We start from the raw sequence: 22,789 nt of genomic DNA, 5'->3' as shown, positions 1-22,789 counted from the left end.
AGCTCTGTTACACTACATTACCTTAAAAATTCTTGCTACTTTAAAAAGGGAAGGACTGCAAGAGATCTGTGATATTATGAGAAATTCCTCCATTGACAATGTTTAGGGGACTACAATGTTTCTCATTAAAGAATCACACCCCTTGCGATGCCAGAAAATTACTAATTGCTAAAGTTTATGAAAATAATTATAATAACAACAGTATATTCAATTTTTTTGTTTATTTAAAAACATTTCAAATTGCATGTAAAAAGTTAAATAAATGTTATTCGTAGAAACAAAATATTTAAATATCAAATTTCAAAAAATGAGTTTGCACATCACAATTAATTTTGAAAAATCATACATTTTTCTTGATATTTTTTCATAGGATTACAACATTAGAAGATTGAAACAAAATATTTATAGAATTATTGAATACAAGCACTCCTAACAAAGGAATTAGTAAATCTGACCTAGAAGTAATTAAAGAAAGACTTACAGTAATAGTAGGCCTACCAGTAATATAGAAATAATTACAAAAGAAGAAGTAGAAGAAATCTGAAAGTAAGTGTAGCCCTACAGTAATATGTTTAAAAATATATACAATACTGGTACAATAATTGTCACAAAATAATGAGATGGTAATCTCAAGATTGGTCAAAATAAAACAAAAATAGCTGAACAGGACTGTTATCTTAAATATTATTTTTTATTTACTTACTAAAAAAAACTTTTGAGGTACAAAGGTTTAAAACTAGAGGAAGCTAGGAATGTGATGGCTATCTAGATGGGGGTTTGGGAATCAAGTTTGGTAGAAATAAAGCTATTTTCTGAGTTCATGTTTAACAAGTGGTTGGTCATTTCGCTAACAACATAATATCCCTTAAAAATTAGTTAACTCTACTTCACTTGTCCCATACTGTTGACCTCCTTTAGTCATAGAAAAACTTTGGTTCATATCATAGAAATGAGATGTGAGATGAAAGCTTGAGCAATAGCTTTGGTCAGAAACGTTTTGCCCAAACAGCATCTATATAACTGATGAGTCCAAGGGAACAGCAGATAGACAATACAATTTGGAATCAGCAGCATTGCAGGTTCTTCCAGGGTGTAAAATTGTATGTTGCAAACAGTCTAAGGGTCAACAGCTCCTGATTTTTCCTCAGGATTCACTCCCAAAAGCAAAGAGGAAGAAGAAGAAGACTCCCAAAACCTTTCCCTTGTCCCAAATATACTTGAGAATATCTTCTAAGGAATGGGGAGGGGCAGGAGTAAAATAACTGTATATAACAAAACTATATTAAAAAAAAGAAGAAAAGCATTTTTTGTTTCAATTCATAGACAACAACCAAGGTAAATGAAGATAGCAAGCCTCTGACAACATGATGTATTGACTATAGACCAGGTATTAATAAATCTATAATCTGGATAAGAAAACCATATCTATTATATATACAGTCAAGATTTTTAAATTCTTATTAATAAAATTCCAACTATATTTTAAGGTGTTACATATGAATGAAAAATGCATGTTAAAAATAAGATAATTCACAGAATTCACACCATTAAATAATAAACCAATTTTTTTTTTATATTTATTAACAATAAATTACAATATTAAATGGGAATGTAAAAAAAAGTAACTGTATTAATGTGATATAGCATAGTTAAATTTGTATGTATGGTATATCAAATGCAACACACATATTTCATAGTGTGATATAAACAACCAAAAAAAAAAAAAAAAAACCCTGCTTTATATAAGATGCAAAAAAAAAAAAAACTGTTTAAATAGCAAAGTGAATTTAACAAATAATTTTGATCTCAATAAATTTGATTTTTATCTTTGTGATCCCATCATAATTAAACACATATTCTTTCAAAAGATTATTGGCACTTATCACATTTGCTCAGGTTGATAAGAAGTTCAAGTGATTTTATAGTGTTTGCTATACTTTGGTTCTGATTAATTCAGTCTCCTTGTCCCATGCACAATTTGGAATGAAAGAGTAGGTTTGTATGAGTTCTGGCAGTAGAACTAATTCTTTTTTTACTGTATATTTTCCATTAGATAAACTAGTACTAATCATCCTGTTATGGAGGCACAGAGAATCAAAGTTTGGTTTAAACTTAAGTATGAACAAACAAGACAATGGCATGTCCTGCTATGTGGCTGAAAGCAACTCTTACAATGTTAATTCCTATATGAGGTCAAGTCAACTATTAATTCATGAACCTGGTAGAATACAAAAGCCTGAACACCAAAATAGAATTTTAATTTTCAATAAAACTTTTAAAAGAACAAAACATTGGGTAAGATGCACACAAACAAAACAAAACCAGCTGTGTTGTCTATTTAAGGAGCATCTGTTCCTGGAGTCTGCTGGTATGTGGGAGGCTCCTGATATGGGTAATGTTCAGGTGGTCTAGCATAGGGTCCAACAGTTTCCTGTTTACTGTCAACATTGCTACCTCCAACTCCAACTGATCAGAAAAATATATTGTCAATGCACAGTCAATAATATGTAGGATCATATTTATTTTTCTTTTAAATAGTTGTCATAGTAGGTAGTGAAAATGTTTATGACAACAACAAAAAAAAAAAAAGCATTTATAGTGTCAGATTAAAAATAAAGTAAAATATGACAACATATTATTAAGGTTTATGATCACCATACTATGCTACAAGTAAGATTAACATTAAAAAAAAAAAAAATGTTTAATTAAATTTAGTTATTTCATGTTTATTATGATCATCTGCATTCGTTGTTTCCAAATTCCACAACTATTTTTAGAGTTTGAATTGCAAAATATGAAATCAATTTGTTAAATTAGCCTAATATTTACAATACAAAGAACACTACTATCTACACTACTATCTAATCAGTAGTTTTATATCAATTGATTAGGTTTCAAGAACGAAAAAAAATGATGTGAGCCTTCTCTTGGAATGATTACCAGTTCATTTACAGACAAAAAAACAATTTTGGAATCAGTCTCAAAATAGGCTAAGGTGCAAATTGTGTCATTTCATAAAACTCAAAACCTGAAAAAAATATGCCAGAATATCAGTAAATAAAAATATTTAAATTTTTATCTTACCAAATCCTGGAATACCAGAGTTAAAATCTGTCCCTAAGGATCTGCTTTTGTAGATACGCACGAGAAAAAATGCTGTCACTGGTTTTAGCAATAAATTTGTTATAGCCATGCTGAATAAATGGTTAAGATATAATTTGAATGCACAGGAAAAAAAACTATCAGTAATGATCAACCTAAGTTTTTAAAATACTTACTTGCAAATGTAGTACTAGCTTATAATTTTTTTATAACTACATGCCACTTTTATTTATATGTTGAGATTTTTAAATTTAATAAAAATTTCTTTTCAAAGACCTAATTTGAGCCTAAATTTTTCATCTATTTATAAAAGCAGACAAGATCAACAAAAATTAGTGTAGTTCTTTGATTTCCACAATTTCTTTTAAAAGAATCATTTTTCATGCTAATTTAAGTCTAACTCTATGAGAACTTGTGTGATGCACTGACCTGATCATTTAAACAATGTGTGGGTCTTTAAAGCACCAGCAATTACCAAAGAGCATTTCTCTAATCAAAATGTGGTTCCCATTAAATATATGCATGTGAAATTTTCCATTAAGGCACAACATAGTGCAACCTTCTAAGCACCATGCAACGTGTTGGGCACACTGGCCATCTACTGAAGCCCAAACAGCTCCAGTCCTGACTCTATCCTATCTATTAGATAAAAGTATTATAAAGATGGCCCTTGCATACCGGGGTACATATCAGACTCAAGTATTTCAACTGGTGACTAATTAAAACTTTAGAAACAAAATTACACAGAGAAATATGAATTGACGATTCATTGATCTGCTAATTACCGATTGTTTTGAAAATTTAGCAGTTATCTAAAAACCTAAATAAATGTTTTTAAAACTCAGTACTTAAAAAACTTAAAACAATTATAAATATACTGGTATTTGAAAATGCTGAAATTTTAAACTAAATATTCTTTTAGACAAAAAATGCTCCTAATTGTTCTTATGAAAAAAAAAAATCTGCAAAAGAAGCTTACAATTTTACAAAATTCAATATTTTAAAGGATACCCCAATGCAAATCTGTATTCATTTCTTAAAGAACCTCCTGTGAAAAAAATTATAAGGTCATTAGTGAAAAAAGAAAAGAGTAAATAAGAATAACTATTGACACTCAAAAGCTGATCTAAGAATAAATAACTTTGTCCTAGCCCAAATAGCCTGAAAGTTAGAAGAAACAATTCAAGCTTGGGATCATATTGTGGATGACAATCCATTTGATAATGCCAGGAAGCCGTCCTAATACAAATTAAGAAGCATGGTCATTAATATTCCATTATATAACCTATTTTACTTTCCCATTCATGAAAATCTGCTAACCTCAAATCAAACATTTTTTTTTAAAGAATGTTTTATCATAAGTATTATAAACTTCACAGCAATACATTCACATGGTAAGCAAGAAAATTGTACTCGTAGTATGTAGGGAACAAAATCAAACTCTTGGAAGGAAACAATAGTTGTGCAATGGTGAAAAACAATAAAAACTTTAAGAAACGATACATGTATGTTGATTAAAATGAGAACTCTTAAATACACATATACAAATTTCCCTTGAGAGTCAGTTTCAACAGTAACTACAGGAACAGTGTGGCCAGAAAAAAATTCCACACCCTCTTATATTTTCCACTAAAGATTTTAGATACCAATAAGAGATGTCTGCACCAGGATAAACCTGATTCCAAATTTGTAAAAATTCAGCATCAATTGCCGTTCTAAATCTTGGTATGGCAGTCTGGGGACCTTTTACCTAGCCATCAATTCTAATATAATTTTTTTTAATGTGCTACTGTGCAGGATTGTTAATGTATGAGGATTAAATAATAACTTACCTATTGGCTGAAACGTATTATACCCTCTTGGTTCATACAATGATAAACACAGGATGTCGTTTATTACACTAAACAAGAGAGTCACTAGAAACTGAATAAAACACAAATTTACATTCATATGTAACTACTGACTAGTTAAAAAGGTACCAGTACTATAAAAATAAGTTTGGAACTCAAAGGAGAGTGTCCTTAAAGTTGGAAGAAATAAGTGCCAAAGATATTGCATGACTGGAAATTATGATAAAAATAAAACAATAGATTGTGCGAATGAAAGAATTGGTGTTAAGCAGGGGCGGACTGACATATGGACAACCGGACAAATGCCTGGTAGGTCAACTACCTAATAGGGACGGTAGAACCACCAAAAGGGCCGCATGGATGTCACCAAGGCTTGTATTAAATTGTTAAAGATTTTATAATATTCTCTTATAAAATGATGTGATTTGAAATAAAGATCTTTTACAGACTCTAAAGTGTTATACTAATCTAATGTATTGTCCAAAATAATGTAATAGCCTATATCTGTATACAGTGCTTCTAATAGGCCCCATCCCTTCTACACACTAAGTGACTAACAAGCAACATAAGGCTATATTTCTTATAAAGATAATATAGTTCATGTTAGTGTGAATATATTCAGATAAATCTATATAGCGATCAATCACAATGCACTCAATCTTAAGCATTGACTGTCCAGTTACATAGGAATTTTTTCTGATTTGGTTAAGTTTTTACATGATTGCGTGATTGACCCACTATGACGAAGTCCTTCACAATAGCACAATTATTATAAATTATTATCTTCTATTTAATTCATCCCTTTCACGAAAGCTATAAACAACTAAGGAGTGAGACCTAGAGGTGAATAATGTTACTAAAGTGAGCAAAAATTGATATGAGTCAATATGCGAAAGAATCTAATAAGAAGCACAAAGGAGAACCAGAAATAAAGTTGAAAAAAGAAATATTGTTGGAATCCTTTGCCAAATAAATGCAATGAAAACATAAGTCTGTTTCTTAGCAAGCACAAGATATTCAACAATGAATGAACTGGCACAACGTCATTTATTCCTGGAGATCAAGCCACGTTACCTGACGAAGAAAGACATTGAAGATGTGGACTTAAATCCACATTCAAAAGGATTTGCTAAAATATAAAACAATCTTAACAGTATTTACTTTCCTAAACCTTTTGAACTAACCACAAGTTTATTAAATTATCTTCAAATAATGAACCTTTTGAACTAACCATACGTATAGTAAATTATCTTCAAATAGGTGAATTTGATATTCTTAAAGTTAGTTAGAGCATATTACATTGTGTGTGTGTGTGTGTGTAACCAACTCCAAGATGTAGGCACTCAAAAAGGATCTACAAGTTATTAAGAAAGCAGCAGATGACCTTATGAGGTGAGCAGACAAAAGAATTGAGGAAGAAGATTAGTACATTAAAGTCTATTTGCCTGACAACATGGTGAAGAGTGAAACTGAATCCGAATAGAACATGCAAATGATGCCACAATGGCTGTTATAGATACAAACTTTTTAAAGATGTGAAATTTATTGACAAGAGTGTATCTTATTATGCTGCCTTGTACGCATGGAGCTTGTGAAAGAAGTCACTGCGTGTTAAAAATGCATGACACTTGGAAGATTTTATGTTGATGGTTGTTGATAAAGAGTTTCTACAAGTAATCCATTTGGACACAGTTATAAACGATGTGGCAGCGGGTAGTTCATGAAGGGGATATTTAGCCTTGTGTATGAAGTTCATGAATATATGTTAATGTAGGCAAAAATGGTAGCATGATTTTTTCAAGTCAAGAAAGTTCAGAATTTCATGTGGTATATTTTACTCATTTAGTAATACCAAATAGTTTCAAAAGTAATTCAATTAATCATTCATTTAACCAGGCTACCTACTAGTACAAATATATTATGTTACATAGACCCAGTTTTCAATACATTGTCAAACTTTACAAAATAATTTTTAAGATATGTACATGAAATAATTGAATTCCTATCATAAAGCAAATAATTTGTGGGCCAGATTGTATAGAAATGCCCGCCCACAAGCAATAGAGGTATGGAAATAGAGAAATTAAAATAAGTATCTATTTTGTATTGTAGAAGTTGATGACTGATGACATAATCTTTTGATGTTTTTAATTCAGTCTACTATGTTGGATATAAGGCAAAGGATACCCTTGTCAGATTTGGCGAGTTAAGAGTTTGAAGAGATGGGGAAGTTCAGTGTCTAGGCAGCCTCATAGCAAACAATAGGGATGGCTAACATGACATTGCATGCAGAATAGGAAAGGCAAGGACCATTTTCCAAAAGCTGCCACCGAGGTCTGAACTAGGACTCGACCACTTAAGGAGGTTGTGACCAAAGTTCACATGAGATTTGCGGGACATGTCCTCTGACAGAATGAATTACTCATACCAAGAGTTTGCATTGACATGGAGGCTAATATAAGGAAAGTGCAAACTTTCATGGAGGATCTCAGAGCAGTGAACATGAGGTGGGAAGATCTGAGGCTTCAGACAGTACTAGTGACAGATCTTTATGGAGACAGCTTGCCGCCCAATGCGTCAAACAGCATAGGAGGATCTAAGTCCCCTGAGCCAAATCCTTCTGTTCAGGGTTGCCAATCTTGAAAAATAAGTAATTAGATCTAGTACTGGTAGATAAAAATCCAATATGTCATAGTATAGCATTAACGCTTAATTATAATTACAAAATTTGTTGCTGGCTGGCCTCTATATTGTTAGTTACTAGTTTTCAAGCAAAATTTGTATATGACTCTCCCATTGAAAGAGGAGATAGAGTCTAGGATGGCTGCCTGGTCGTGCGGTTTGCACGCTGGACTGTCGTTCGGACTTATCGATGGTCCCGGGTTCAAACTCTGCCCGCTCCCATCCCCCGCCGTCCTGCGGGAGGTTTGGACTAGGAAGTAATAATCTTCAACTCTGAAGGAACATCCGAAATAAGTAAAACAAACATTTTATGGTTTTGTTTTTTTATAATACCTCTATTCATGCCACTCCTTCATAGAGGGTGGACACTGATCTCATCTACTGCTTTAATGATTTTCCTAGAAATTTAACAGTTGATGTATATCGCTGAGAAAAGAATTACTAGCTCGAAGTTTGACCGTTATAATTTTTCAAAGTAAAAAATAAATAAATGTAAATTTGGCTAGAGACCTACAAATCTATCAACATGGCGTAGTAAGCTGTTTTACCGTAATTGATAACAGTAATTTTAAAGTTGCTTCAATTTTATTGAAGTTTATAAGCGCTACTTATATTACTGCTTATTATATTCTAGAAATAGAATTCGCTATTAAAGTTTGATATCCGAAATGAATCAAATATTTTTAAACTTAAAAAAAATTATTTTATTATATTTGAAGTTTAATGATGGAGGTATAATTGTGTATATATCATTCTGCACAAACTTAAAAAAAAAAAAAGCTTCCTTCACCAAGTTTTTTTTTAAAGGGAAACTCCCATAGTTTTTCAAATTTTAGTTATTGACATATTTAAATTCTGCGTAAAAAGTTAAAATATGTTAAGGCTTCCGCGCGGTGTTGATTCTTGACAATCTGTCTAGTGTAGATCTGACTGGAAGTAACGCTGAACTCAACTAATTCAGTAACACCGGCGAAAGGCCGAAACAATCAAATATGTAGTCGACGCTGATGTTGTTCTATAACGATATTTAATAATCAAGAAGGGATCGTCTGCTGTCAGCTATGTCCGTAAATCTGTATCTATTCTATTGTACTGAAGTCTTCTACTCTACACGAAGCGTCTTCCTTTTAGCGTCGCTTAGAGCGTTCTTCTTTTTTAAAGATCTGTCACGTCACTTGTCGCTAATTAAAACTTTCCCCTTATTCCCGAAACAAATAACTACTTCCTAATCATGTCATAACAACTCCTCCCCCTCCCGCTAAAAAAAATTGCCTGTCAATTTTTTAATCTACTGTCTTAGTCTTACAATGTGCAAGGGCCAAAATGTAGGGAAACATAAAAGACAACACAACTTGAGTCTTGATTGCGGTTTCAACTTCTCTTCCTGTGTCCACAATCAAGTTCCTCTGAATACATATTTCCCTCAAGTGTCACTAAGTGCTACTGTCCAATGTGATGTGCCATATGTGACCGCAGACATAGTTCGTTTGCGCTGACACTATAGGTGTGTCTATCTATACTTCATCACATCACGTTCCAGAGGTTATACCGCTTTCCCTCACACGTCAGGACAGACAATTTACCTAATATGACAAATCGACATTTATCAATACTCGTTCTCCCACTATACACCTAACGTTCTTTCGGGCATTTACAAGTGTATTTTATTTCCTCTCTCCACTTACTTGTCCCCACACGACCTAACTCTTGACTGATTCTAGTGTCTAGTGTAGATCTGACTGGAAGTAACGCTGAACTCAACTAATTCAGTAACACCGGCGAAAGGCCGAAACAATCAAATATGTAGTCGACGCTGATGTTGTTCTATAACGATATTTAATAATCAAGAAGGGACTCGTCTGCTGTCAGTGAGCTCCGAGTCTGGGGTCGCCACGTTGTTAAGGCTTCCGCGCGGTGTTGATTCTTGACAATCTGTCTAGTGTAGATCTGACTGGAAGTAACGCTAAACTCAACTAATTCAGTAACACCGGCAAAAGGCCGAAACAATCAAATATGTAGTCGACGCTGATGTTGTTCTATAACGATATTTAATAATCAAGAAGGGAATCGTCTGCTGTCAGCTATGTCCGTGAATCTGTATCTATTCTATTGTACTGAATTCTTCTACTCTACACGAAGCGTCTTCCTTTTAGCGTCGCTTAGAGCGTTCTTCTTTTTTAAAGATCTGTCACGTCACTTGTCGCTAATTAAAACTTTCCCCTTATTCCCGAAACAAATAACTACTTCCTAATCATGTCATAACAAATAGTAAACATTATATCATTTTTTATTTAAATGCTCAGAAAATTTTATATTTAATAAATTAGACAGAAAATTCTCCACGCCCCCCAAAAAACGGGGTTCTGCGAGATGTTTTTAGTTTTTAAAAACGTGACGTCACAAGGATGCTTGCTAAATATAGATCTAGACCTATATAACCGATAAACTCTCTAGTCTAGATCTTGACCTATCGGATCGCATTTATTGTTACGGGGGTTACGCTTCACAGCTAGATCTAGTCTCCACGTTGATTTATAATCGGTCATTGTTTATAAACCTCTATTTCTACTTGAAGAAAATTAAATATTGTTCTTCAGCTTGTTGCAGTAGTTCCAATCACAAAGATAAAATCAGCAAGTATGCTGATACAGAAATTAGTGTCTCTTTTCATTTGTTTCCAAGAGATGAAGTTTTAAAGGGAAAATTTATTCGCCTGAAGAGCAAATATTTTACAAAGGCATTAGCTAATTCCTGTTTATGCTCAAACCATTTTGAGAGAAGCTGTTTCAGCAACTTCATTGCTGTGGAAATGGGATTTTAAAAAAAAATTGAAGTTAATACCAGGTGCAGTACCAACAATACATTGGATTTCCAGGCCAAAGAATTCAATTAATGATACTATTATACTGAGACATTTTAAACAACTGAAGTTCATAAATATGAATGAATCAGATTTGTGAGGTAGAAATTTACTACGAATACTAGATCTACTATTAAATTTCTTATTTAATAAGTAGATCTATCGTCTACGAAACTCAATTCCAACTTTTTAACTTTTGACCTTGGGGGTGTGTCTCGCTGGCTGAGCCAGCGTCAAGCTCTCTCATCACTTTTTCCATGTGAACCAATGTTAGGTCAAAACAGCACAAAAAAAATCATAATTTTCTTACGGTCAAACATACAGTCATAATTTATACACCATTAGAAATTTCTTTTAAAGTATTTTAATGATGTACTAACGAAAAAATTTTTTTATCAAAGATAATTTCTTTTTCGCCTCCCTATCAATAGGATTTGAGTGCACACTCGTGACGTCACACAGAAATTCAGAGAAAATCTGACTGTTTTGGATGCGCAGAAAAATTATGTCACAAAAACATCAATTACTAAGTTATTCTTGCAAATAAAAAAAAAAAAGAATAATATATTCATTATCTATAAATCAAAACACATATTATATCAAAAATTGTCAAAACCATCGGAGTTACCCTTTAAATTAAATTTTTTTAGTTAACTTAAAATACATACCATTAAAGCAGCGTCTACACTTTCATTGGACACAATTGCCCAAAATCCAAATGCAAGTACTGCCAGGTGAGTGTAAAAATATGCAGTAGGAAGCCACCCTCCAAAAAGTGCCCTGGGAAAGATCCAAATAAAGAAATATATGAGAATGACTATTATTTTAAAATTGTAACATTTTGTGAATTTCTCTTCTTCTTCAAAAAAAAAAAAATAAGATATAGATTTAGAATTTAAAGTGTATAATTTTTTCAAGCTAAAATAAATAGCAAAAATTAAAAACAAAAATTATTTTTATGGTAATGAATTTTTAATTTTGTGAAAAACAAGAGTAATAGAACATTAAAAACTATTAAAGTTAATATCCAAAAACTTTTTTTGACTCACCAACTTGTTAATATGAAATGAGTCATCCATATGACCTTTATAATAAAGAAGAAAAAAAATTGCATGCAAACAATCATGTGTATACACATTGTATTATTATTATTTCTTGAGGATTTTTACATGCTTGATAACTAGGTCTTTATTTAAAATTTAAACAAAAATCATAATAATTTTTTACCACCTCACTCGACTAAAGAATTCTCAAAAAGTTAGGCTATGAGCAAGTGTACTTAAACTTCATCTAGATTTAATGGCTTGATGATGGAATGAATGTTCTGAAGATTTATTCCATTTAATCAAACAGCATTGTAGGTCCCTACAAGAGTATATATACAAATATGATAAACACAATTGATATTTTCATCCCTAGCCTCCCTTTCAGACCTAGTGATCTATAGAACAGATAATGTAAAGGTCTACTGTTTCTCAGGCTCAAGGTTAACACAAGTGTCATGTAGGCAGCACAATGACCAACTTTGAGGAAGTTCTGTGCAGAGCAGGGTACCAGGACATAATCCCTGTTATCAACAGTAGATGCCATGGCTGGCTTGGACATGTTCACAGAAAGATATTGTATGGTGAACTAATAGAAGGTAAAAGAGCTGCAGGTTGTCCACATCTAAGATATGCTTGATGTTTGCAAAGGTGATATGAATCACAAGACAGATCTACATGGAATGAAAGCATGAAGTTTATAGGTCCTGGAAGATAGCAGAAGAAGAAAAAAGGCTAAAATGCTACAGCATCCAGTAATTACAAATGCCTAACCTGTGACCCCTGATGTGCATGTGCATAGTCACATGTATAAGAATTTACAAAGGGAAACAATCAATTCTCAAGACCTAAAATGCCAAACAAAAAAAAAAAGTTCCCTTTTCAAACCTAGTGATCTATATGGCAGATGATGTCATGGTCATCTGTTTCTTTGGCCAATGGTTAACAAACAAGGTGTCATGTGGCCAGCACAATGACCAACTGATTTTACTTTCCCTAACTAAAGTAAGGTACTCATTAGAGTTGAGTGGACTCAGGGGGTGCCCTAAAAATTCCAAAATTCACAGAGATTTGAGACCTGGACCCCAGGTTTGGAAGTCAAGTGCTTAATCTTTCAGGTACCATGCCCCGTAAAAAAAAAAAATAAATGCCACACAGATATACTAAACTCGTTAAATTAGGCAGTGGCATAGCTAGCCATGTACAAGTGGTGCGGGCCGCACTGGGCATCATACTAAGGATAAATTTTCTCAATGAAATCAACGCACTGTACATACACGAACAAAGGCAAACTACTGAATTAAAAATGTTTACTAGAAATTAATTTACTCTGCTAATTTTGTTATTCTCTTATGTTCTTTCTTAAATTAAAGGTAAGCTAGTGTTAACCAGGTTGAATCAAGTTGACTAGATTGGTTTAAATCTCTTAAGGCAACGCACTTTTACACACACACTTTCTGCTGGGGCACATTTTGTTACTCCATTTTTCAGTATGCCTGTTTCATCAAGATCTAGAGATTATAAATAAATGCCTTAGACTCTAAAATAGCAGAATCTGGCACTTAATGAGCATCGCAAACAAGTTGAAGAAGAATTGCAAAGACAAAATTTCTAGGAGTTTATAAGATTACTATCCAAGTACGATCCATTCCTGAGAGAACATGTGCCCCGAACCAAGCTTAGTTCCAGACCAAATACTTACATTTTACATGTCTCCACAAATACAAAACAAACTTATGGTAATATTGGATGATAATGAGACAAAAATTTTTCGATTTTTTTTTTACAGTTCACCTGACATCACAAAACTGGATCAATTTTTTTTATGTTGAGGTTACGTTGTCATAGATAATGATGAGGTACAAATTATGTAGTCTTTCATTGACATCATCTTAACTCATTATCTGCTCAAACCATTCTCTGAGTTTGGTTGGAATTCGGGCTGAAGCTGAAATCTTTTCAGTAACATTATTCAGTACACTGGACCATTTACACACCTTTTTATCGACTTCAGCTAGGACATCCTCAACAAAATAACTGAAATTAATCTTAAGCGCTTGTTATAACGCAGTGGTAAAAAAAAAAAGTCATTGTTTATTTTGTTTTCTTTAGAAGGGGTGGGGGCTTCACAAGGATCTGCCACACTGGGCATCACATACCCTAGATATGCCACTAAAATTAGATTATTGCTTAATCATGGTCAGACCAAATCCTATAGGCAGACATGAAAAAAAAAAAGTGTAATATTGTTTGCAGGCGTAAACAAATTTTCATTTAACTATATCAATGATTAAAAACCAAAGTTGCATACCGGTATATTCATCATGATGGAAATATCATCAACAGATAGAAAGAAAATGTTCAGAAATTTTACACCTATTAGGAAATTCAATACTTTAAAGAATAATATGATGCTGCAACTGTTGCGGGAGTAAAACATGTGATAGCATTGTCAAACTAGGAAAATGATAAAGATATAATAAGTTGTAGTAATGCAGAATGACAATAGTTCAATTGCTGCATTAGATGTTGACTATAACATTTTTCTTGTGCAGTAAATCAAAATTAAATATTTTTAAAAAATTTGTTTACTGAACTTTTCTATAACAAAGCACCTTTTCAACACAAAAGTCATCCCAACAGCAGCATATGTATGTGAGACATGGAAGTCATCTGCCAAAATTGAGAAAAGACTAATTGTGGGTCAACAAAAATGGCTAAGGCGGATTTTATGAGTCGGTTATATAGATCGGGTCTCAGACAAGGAAATCCTATGCCAAATTGGGAGTCGAACACTTAGTGAGATTGTGACAGTGTGTCGCATGAGGTTTGCGACACATGTTCTCCGACAAAATGAACTACATAAATTAACAGTTGAGATGACATGGAGACCAATACGAGGAAAGCGCAAACAGGGACGTCCTCATATAACTTGGCGCCACACTTTCATGGAGGACCTCCATGGATACCTGGTGGGAAGAGGCTTGCAGACATTGCCAGTGGCAGATCTTTGTGGAGACAGCTTGCCCCCCAATGCGCCGAACGGCGCGGGAAGGTTTAAGTTTAATTAAGTCTATAACAAAGCAGTGTTTCATATGCTAGTTATTGCATGGATTTGAATAGCTTATAATCAACTTCCTTAATTGCTTCAGCATATTCTATAATTAAGGTGTTATGAAAAAAGTAGGAGGTTAAAACAAAAGTATAACACACATTCAATAAAGAATGTGATATCCAATTATCTAATCGCTAAGAAAATACTTTTCAAGATAAACTCTGTTGACATGATCTTAGATTAGATAAAAATCTACAATGCTGATAGAAGGTATCCATTCTATAGCAAGGCTTCTTTTACTTATATTCAGTTGTAGCCTAAAGAGATAACAAAAACTGATTTTCAAGGACGTACCTTAAGGACCAAACTTGAATTAATGTTTTCAGGCATGATGATGTCTATTTCAGTACAAAGAGGAAACAAAAATGTTCATAAACCTTTAATGCTTTTGTATCTATACATGTACTTCATGTAGCTCTACGTCTACAGGTATATTTCTAGCATCCTGCAGTCAATGAAAAAAAAAAACAATATTCTAATTTTTCTATTTATTATAAACATCGTCTGTAAAATTTCTAAATATGCTAATAAAGGATAGGCCTATATATATTATGTTACACAGAGTCCATCAAAGAAGAAGATATACTGATCAAGGCCTACCAACTTAAATGACTTAATTATAATTATAATGCTAATATTAGTAATATGGTTAATTAATGTTTATTGTATTTTAATTATAGTAGATCTATATGACAGTCTAGCTTTTCAGACCAATTTACTTAATTTAGAATCTGATCTAGGAATTGTTTCATGCTCCAATGGCTATATTAACTATATAAATATAAGTTACTAGACTTTAAAAGAAATTTTTAATTCATTGTAATTTTTCTTGTATAAAAATATTCTGTAATAAAAACATCTATTGAAATCACACAATATTAATAACTAATATAATATACTAGATCTAGATTCTAATTTAACATAAAAATACTAAATAGATAACCTTATAATTTAATTTTTATAATTATAAATCACTGTGCCACTGTGCATATAATATAATATTATAATGCAGATCTAGATATATAGACTATCTATAGACTCTAGTTCTGGAAATATAGGCCTATAATTAGTATAATAATCCTATATATTCCTATGTTAGTATGTATATTCATATAGATATAATATTATATAGTATAGACGTCATATCATATGATTATGAATCAGAGAGAAAATGACACCGACTATCATCACCACTAGACTCTATGTAATACTATCTAAAATCTAAATGTATGAGTATAATAGTCTATTTTTATCCTTGATTGGCTTGATTATGCTTTTAAAAAAAATATTTTAATTTATTATCGACTTTATAGTCTATACTATACTCTATACCAAGTATCATTTAAAAGTACCCTATATAGTTCTAGAATATATATTACTCTTACTAGATCTAGTCTTACCACAACAGAAGAGCCTTCAAAAGGGGAATATTGATTTAACGCAACGCAGAAATAGATCTGGCTCTAATGTTTTGTATTGCTGATGAGGCCAAAGTTCACGAGTTGACCTTTTCAAATTTGACCCAATATGGCCGCGTCCTTGCGGTAGAAAAATAAAAGTTTTCAGGTTCATATTTTATTACTTACTAGATCTAGGCTCTAGATCTAGACTAGTCACTAGACTAGATGACTAGATCTATAGAGTCTATATAGATCTAGAGTCTATATTAGTTAGAACTATAGACATATCGATACAGTACAGTATTATACCGATTCTAGATCTAGTCTACATCTAATCATCTAGAGTCTAGACTAGATAGTAGATTATAAATATATTTTTAAATTATTTTAGTAAAATAGACTAGAGTCTCTAGGCTCTAGAGTGTCACTAGATCTACTAGATATCTAGAATCTAGATCCTACTAACTAAAGTACTTAATTTAATATTCTTTTATATTGAATATTGAAGTTAATATTAATATACTAGAATAATATTATAATAGATTATAGATCTAATGATCTATATAATATTGAAATCTAACACTACAGTCATTTACTTCATTTAGAGATCTTAGTTTAGTCGCCAGTTTTATTGATGTAGAATGTAGATCTACCTGTATTTAAACGTTTTTGGCAATTTTGGAAGATTCTATATTGAGTGTATGTTAATAAAGTTATACACCTACGTGTTTCTAACTATTATTCTGGTGTTTAATGGTATACAGTAATACACAAACACCTAAATCGCGACCAGCTAAAGCCACGGAAGATTAATAGCCTACACGTTCCAGCGTCAACAGTCGGGCCTCCAGAATCGCCCTAGACAAGGACCAGTTGAAGCAGGCGCCAGCAAACTGCTAGCGTCTTGTGACAACTAAATAATTTAATAATTATTAATACTTTTAATAGTTTTACTAAAGTTTTAGTAGTAACTTTATTAGAGTATATAGTGATAGTATAGTTAAGTATAGAAATATAGAGTAGATCTATAGTCTCTATAGACTTATAGTTAATACGTTATAGAGGGATTACCGTTATAGAGTATAGTTAATTATAGTATAATAATAAGTAGTATAATATTATAAGTTATAGTATAAGATACTAAGATTAGATAGATTCTAGTATTTCTAGTATCAATAATCATACTAATCTGCATAGTTTAGTAGATAAAGTAGATTGTTTAGATTTTACTAATTTTAGATAGATTTAGACTCTAGACCTCCTGACTCATACTAGTAATAGTAGTACTCAAGCAGTAGTGACTGAGTAGTCCTACTCAGACTCAGCCCAGCTACACTCAGCTACAGCCTACACCCGACCCACGATTTAGATCTGTCTTATCATCTTATTATTAACCCTTTTTCTTTTACTTTTTATCTAATATTTATCTAGTCTAGACTACGTGTGGTTGGTCATGACAAGACAACCAAGCGATAGTGTTTGTGTGTGTTGAGTGGTCAGGCGAGAAAATACACACTGCCGTGGTTAGTCAAGCATGTAAATCTACTTTCAACACGCATTTTTTTCTTTGCTAACAAGATCTAGTTCTAACAGCATAGAGGAAGATTTTTTTTTTACGAGAATGTAAACCTTACTGTATGGTCTCTTGTTATACAATAAGTCAATAGATTTAATTAATACTATTAATAGGTTAGTGTGACGTCACATAGAATCCCGGTAAAAATCTTATCGTTTAATGCGCAAAAAAAATATGTCAAGAAAAACATCAATTACAAAGTTATTATTGCAAATTAAAAAAAAAGAATAATATATATTCATTATCTGTAAATCAAAACACATATTATATCAAAAATTGTCAAAACCATCAGAGTTTCCCTTTAAAATCAGAATGGAACATAATCAAAAAATGTATGGTCTCAATGTAAACCATGGCACAAGATTTTCTTTGAAAAATTGAAAAAAAATGTGTACCATTTTGGTAATTTTTATAATTTGGCTATAATCCATTAAGTCAAAATAAAGCTTAACTTATAGAGTGTGCTTTTATTTAAAATTATTATATTGTTGTATAAAATTTATTTATATTATTTTTTTTAAACCAACTCAATATGAAGTTTCTATTCTTTATTTCTGTAATAAAATGTTCTATTTTTACAAAATGTTGATAATAAAATAATTGTAGCACTTGTCCTGAGCTTTCCCTTGTGCTATTAGAGCATGGAATGGGTTGCCTGAGTCAGTCAGTGACTTCGCAGTTATTAATTTATTAATTAACATGCATGACTAGATTGACCTAGGGACATGCGTAGGAAGCAATAATCTTTTTTTGAAGTAACATCTGTATTTTATAAGATAAGATGTAATAGATTATCGCTAAATATACCCAACGGTTAATTTTTATTTATTTTTATTTTATTAGTCATTTTCACTTACCAGTAACACTGGGTGAGGTTTTATGAAATAGAATGAAAATGCGTACCTTAAACAAGTAAAGTTGAATTAAAAATTGAAAGTCACAAATGTAGATCTAACAATTTTAAATTATTTAGTCTAATACTAAAAAAAAAAATTTGTAATATTAACATCGACTCTATATTAACTATATCCATATTTTAATAAATATTACATGCTCCACAGAATCTTGTAGTAAGCTAGTAATAGATCTAAGAAGGTAATCTATATAATCTAAAACTTGTATATTATAGTGTTATAGGATAGGACCTCTGCTCTTTTTTTAAGTTAATATTGTAGCAACTTTGGCAAGTCTAGAATTCTAGGTACATATTTAATGTTAAACCTGTGAATGATGTGAAGTTTAAACCCTCAATCCTTAGCTTAAATGTAGATAGTCCATGACTCTTAAACAATTTTGATTTCAGATCTAACTCACAAATTTAATGATGGCACTACAAAGTCTGAGTCGCAAAGGATTATCATGTTATAATGCTGTTTCTCGCTTCTCATCATTCACTGTGGCTTCAGGTTAGTACATAGCTCTAAATCTAGAAATCTAGAGTATATATATTATTATTATATTATATATGTGCTTTTGAGGGGTGTAGCGGCTGAGTGGTAAAGTGTTTGGCTTCCCAACTGAGGGGGTATCAGATTTAAATCTTGGTGCATTCTGGGATTTTGAATTTTGGTATTTTAGAACGCCACTTAGTTCACCCAAATTTAATGGGTACCTGACATGTAAAGGTAGTTGGTCATTGTGCTGGCCACATGACACCCGTAGGCCACAGAATCAGATGACCTTTACATCATCTGCCTTATAGACCACAAGGTCTGAAAAGGAAACTTTACTTTTTTTTTTACAGGTCACTAGCATATCTGTTGGTGCTATCCCTCCTTTGCTGCTTCAGTAGTAATATGGATGGAAGGGTAATTTTAGGGAGCAACTCAATTCAAGTAAATAAATCAGTCAACAATAACCCCATATGGTTCCAAATGTATTGTAAAGCATTCCTGTGGCTCAGATACACCGCTAGGTCAAGAGAGGGACAATGCTCGGGCAACCCATGGGTCCCGTTATCATAAATGTGTTCTTAAAAGGAAATATTGATGTTGATGTAGAGCAGCTGGGCCTGTTGTTCCTAGAGTATATTCATTGTCTCTCAAGACAGAAGGATGCTAATAGATCTATATATATATATATATATATATATACATATATATATATTATGTTTATTATTAGTACATATTTAAGGATTTTCTTTTGGAAACAGAATTTTAGAGGAACAAATGATCTCAAAATTTTTAATGGAGATTTTTCTATATCAAAAGTATTAAAATCTTAGCTTTGTTTAAATATTTTTAGAATTGAGCTTTATGGCACATTTTTTAACACCATCTCTGTCATGATAAAATATTTAGAATTCTAGAAAATTACATGTATATTTTATAAAGATTTTAAGTCTAGGTATATCAGATGTACACACCTTTTTTTTTTTTTGTTAAATATCTGTTCGTCCCAACCCACCTTCATAGTACAATAATACATGATGCTATGATGATATATATATATACTGTTATAAACCTGGTGATGGCACAGATGGGGGTAGTGGTGTGTGTGTAGTCAGCCGACGCAAATCGCCCCAGGCCAGCGCTAGACGAGCGGTCAACCGTGACGAGCTACTACGGTCAGCCGAGTCGAGTGTCAACAGGACGGTTCAGGAAGGATCGCCATCGTGAACAGAGCTCAGGGGCGTCACGAGAGTTGTAGTCATCTGACCACCTAGAAACGTCGAGCGGCGTTCTGTCCGGTTCAAGAAGGCCAGTAGGGACCCTATATAAGAGCAGAGGTGTCGCAGTCAAGAGGGTTCAGAAAGGAGGTTCACGACAAGAGTTCAAAATACGGTCGACTACAGCACAGTTCAGCGGTGTGGTTCTGTACGGAGCATTACGACGGTTCAGTGCGGAGTACTATCAAGTACAGTTGAGACGAACGGCATCTTGATCTTGGTCTGCGATCGAGTCCGACACTACGAGCCTAGTGTGTGAAGTCAGTCCGGAACTGTTGAACCCAGTGCAAGCCCGGAACGAGACGGAGAGGCCAGTGCAAGAGTTGATACGGCGGAATGGTGTTATCGGAGAGATATTTGTACAGTGTACGTGTTGCCAATTGTACAGTATTGGCTGTTATTTATTGACATTAAACTGTTACGTTACTTTGGAGCCCTGAGTTGTCAAGTTCTTTAAGTTGGTGGTGTATGGTGCAGTTTGCAGAGAGCCTGGATAGTGAGATTCGTAACAATACACACACAAAACCTATCATTATTGTTGTACTAAATTATTGAGATGCTATATATTTTAAAAGGCATATCCAGCTCTTAAGAATATAATTTCTTAGCTCCTTTGCTTTTAACACAAAGTTGTGTTTATTATTTGGTTGACAACTGTAAACTATCATCCTTGACATTGCTTATTTTTCTTTTTAAATATCTCTTTCCGTTTTCTATGTCAAATTCTAGTTTATTTTACTCCTGGTTAGCCAATTAGTCAGACTATGAATTCTTTGGTGTTAAAATAAATGGAAAGTTTTTATGGAATTCCTTTTTTAATGAATAGTTACAAATATTATAATATATTTGTAATTGTCAACTTACAAGATAAACCAAAATTGCTGTTTAAAATAACGAACAGTTCTAGAATATGCATCTTCTGTGTATGATTTCACTAGAAACTTGAACAGAGACTAAAACAAGAAAAACATTAAAAATACTTTTTTTTTTAAAGACAATATCTCCTTTATACATCTTATAGAGTGATTATTTTGATTTCAATAACTAATGAATGTTAATTCAAGGACAAGCCACCGGTAACATTTCTAATCTCTTGGACACTTCAGGGTAGAGTTGAAATTTTAAATTTAGATTTAAGTATAACCTTCAAAGTAACAACTAAAATTGTAAAGTCCTTTAAAAACAAGATTTTTTGCCAAAAACATTAAGCTTTGAATGCTATGTTTAGCAATCTGGACATTGGTCTGCATCTTGGGTTTAATATGAAATTCCATTGACTTAGTTGAGTGCTCTATCATGATACATGACATTTGTTGGACAAAATAAAAGCAGTTGAATGTGTTTGGCCTCACTTTCCAATCACTGGCTATAAAAAAAAAGCTTTATATCTTACGCTCATTAGACCTCTTGGTCTTGAATGGTAAAACTAGAAATTTTTCTCGTTATACATAGGCTTTCTTGGCTAAAATGGAAAAAAAAATGTATATTTTTATTTAAGCTATTGATATACAACAATAATTTAATAATACATTTTTTTCTTTTGTGTTCAGTTTGCAGATCCAGTTCTGCAATGATCTCCCAACATAACCAAGAAAATGATGTGTTTAATTCACAACCTAACTCAAGTGCTGTTTATTTCTTGAAGACAAAAAATCTGGATTTAGATAGTCATCAAGTCAATGCTAGGACAACAGTTTCAAAGGAAGCTGCATCTTCCAGTCAGGTGGAACAGCAGTACAAATGCCCTTCAAGACTTCTGGAACATTTTTCCCAGCTAGTTATTCTTGACACTGCAACATCTCTTACCACCTTTTATGACTGTCCAGTGTCATCAGGCTTCAGAGACTCCCTTGAAGCCCCGACATCTAGGCAAGATAAAGTTGTGGATAGCCCTGGGATAAGTCAGCCAGCCAAAGAGGCCAAAATAATCATGAGAATTCGTCACAAGAAGATGAAGAAGCACAAGTTGAAAAAGTTAAGGAAGAGGATGTATTTCTTGTGGAGCAGGCAGAAAAAAGCCAGAAAAGCTAAAAGGTTGGCGAAGTATTATAAAGAATTGGAGGAAATCAAGAAAACTGGAGAGGACTTTAATGCTGAAAGCTTTGTCAAAGAACAATTATTGAAGGCTCGGAAAGGTGGTTTCTTTATAAATGTTTTTGACTCAAAAAATATTTAAATTTTAATCCCTGCACAATAATCTATCAGAATGTCATGTTTTTTTTAAATTCATTATCAATTGTGTCTAGTTTGAATGTTATTTCTTAAATGTTTTCAATAAAAGTAGGATAGAAAAACATTCCTTTGCTTAAAATTTTGTTAAATTATTAATTTTAATCATATTGACAAAGAGCTACACAAAATTAAAAAAAAAACACTATTTATATGTTTTATGAACATATTCATCCTAATCAAATTATTAAACCCTAAGAAATTTAATTTTAACTTTATGCAATAACATTCAAAATTTTTGTTGTTGACAAAAGATCTATTTTA

The 22,789-nt window shown here is 32.5% G+C and overlaps 2 protein-coding genes across 7 annotated transcripts; one reads left to right on the top strand and one right to left on the bottom strand.

Moving 5' to 3' along the window:
• Nucleotides 1-206: 206 nt before the first annotated feature.
• Nucleotides 207-16,191, bottom strand: LOC106053140 (type-1 angiotensin II receptor-associated protein-like). Of its 2 annotated transcripts, none has more exons than XM_056007470.1 (8): nucleotides 16,053-16,191; nucleotides 14,947-15,097; nucleotides 11,544-11,578; nucleotides 11,163-11,274; nucleotides 4,935-5,025; nucleotides 4,114-4,150; nucleotides 3,085-3,194; nucleotides 207-2,466 (listed from the first exon to the last, which is right to left on the bottom strand). In XM_056007470.1, the coding sequence occupies exons 2-8, from the start codon at nucleotides 14,980-14,982 to the stop codon at nucleotides 2,339-2,341; spliced, it is 549 nt and encodes a 182-aa protein (XP_055863445.1). In that variant the 5' UTR covers nucleotides 14,983-15,097; nucleotides 16,053-16,191; the 3' UTR covers nucleotides 207-2,338. The 2 variants fall into 2 exon arrangements, with proteins under 2 accessions (XP_055863445.1, XP_055863446.1); XM_056007471.1 differs by lacking the exon at nucleotides 16,053-16,191 and adding an exon at nucleotides 15,596-15,701.
• Nucleotides 16,094-22,592, top strand: LOC106053143 (uncharacterized). Of its 5 annotated transcripts, none has more exons than XM_013208615.2 (4): nucleotides 16,121-16,218; nucleotides 18,690-18,723; nucleotides 18,932-19,034; nucleotides 21,847-22,592. In XM_013208615.2, exons 3-4 carry the CDS (start codon nucleotides 18,950-18,952, stop codon nucleotides 22,470-22,472), a joined length of 711 nt encoding a protein of 236 aa, XP_013064069.2. In that variant the 5' UTR covers nucleotides 16,121-16,218; nucleotides 18,690-18,723; nucleotides 18,932-18,949; the 3' UTR covers nucleotides 22,473-22,592. The 5 variants fall into 5 exon arrangements, with proteins under 5 accessions (XP_013064068.2, XP_013064069.2, XP_055863443.1 ...); XM_056007468.1 differs by lacking the exon at nucleotides 18,690-18,723 and adding an exon at nucleotides 17,484-17,588 and having other exon boundaries at nucleotides 16,193-16,218; XM_056007467.1 differs by lacking the exon at nucleotides 16,121-16,218 and adding an exon at nucleotides 17,484-17,588.
• The last annotated feature ends 197 nt before the right edge of the window (nucleotides 22,593-22,789 follow it).

Source organism: Biomphalaria glabrata, chromosome 13, assembly GCF_947242115.1.
Source record: "Biomphalaria glabrata chromosome 13, xgBioGlab47.1, whole genome shotgun sequence".
NCBI classification, from domain to species: domain Eukaryota; kingdom Metazoa; phylum Mollusca; class Gastropoda; family Planorbidae; genus Biomphalaria; species Biomphalaria glabrata.
This window is presented reverse-complemented; position numbering and strand designations above follow the sequence as displayed.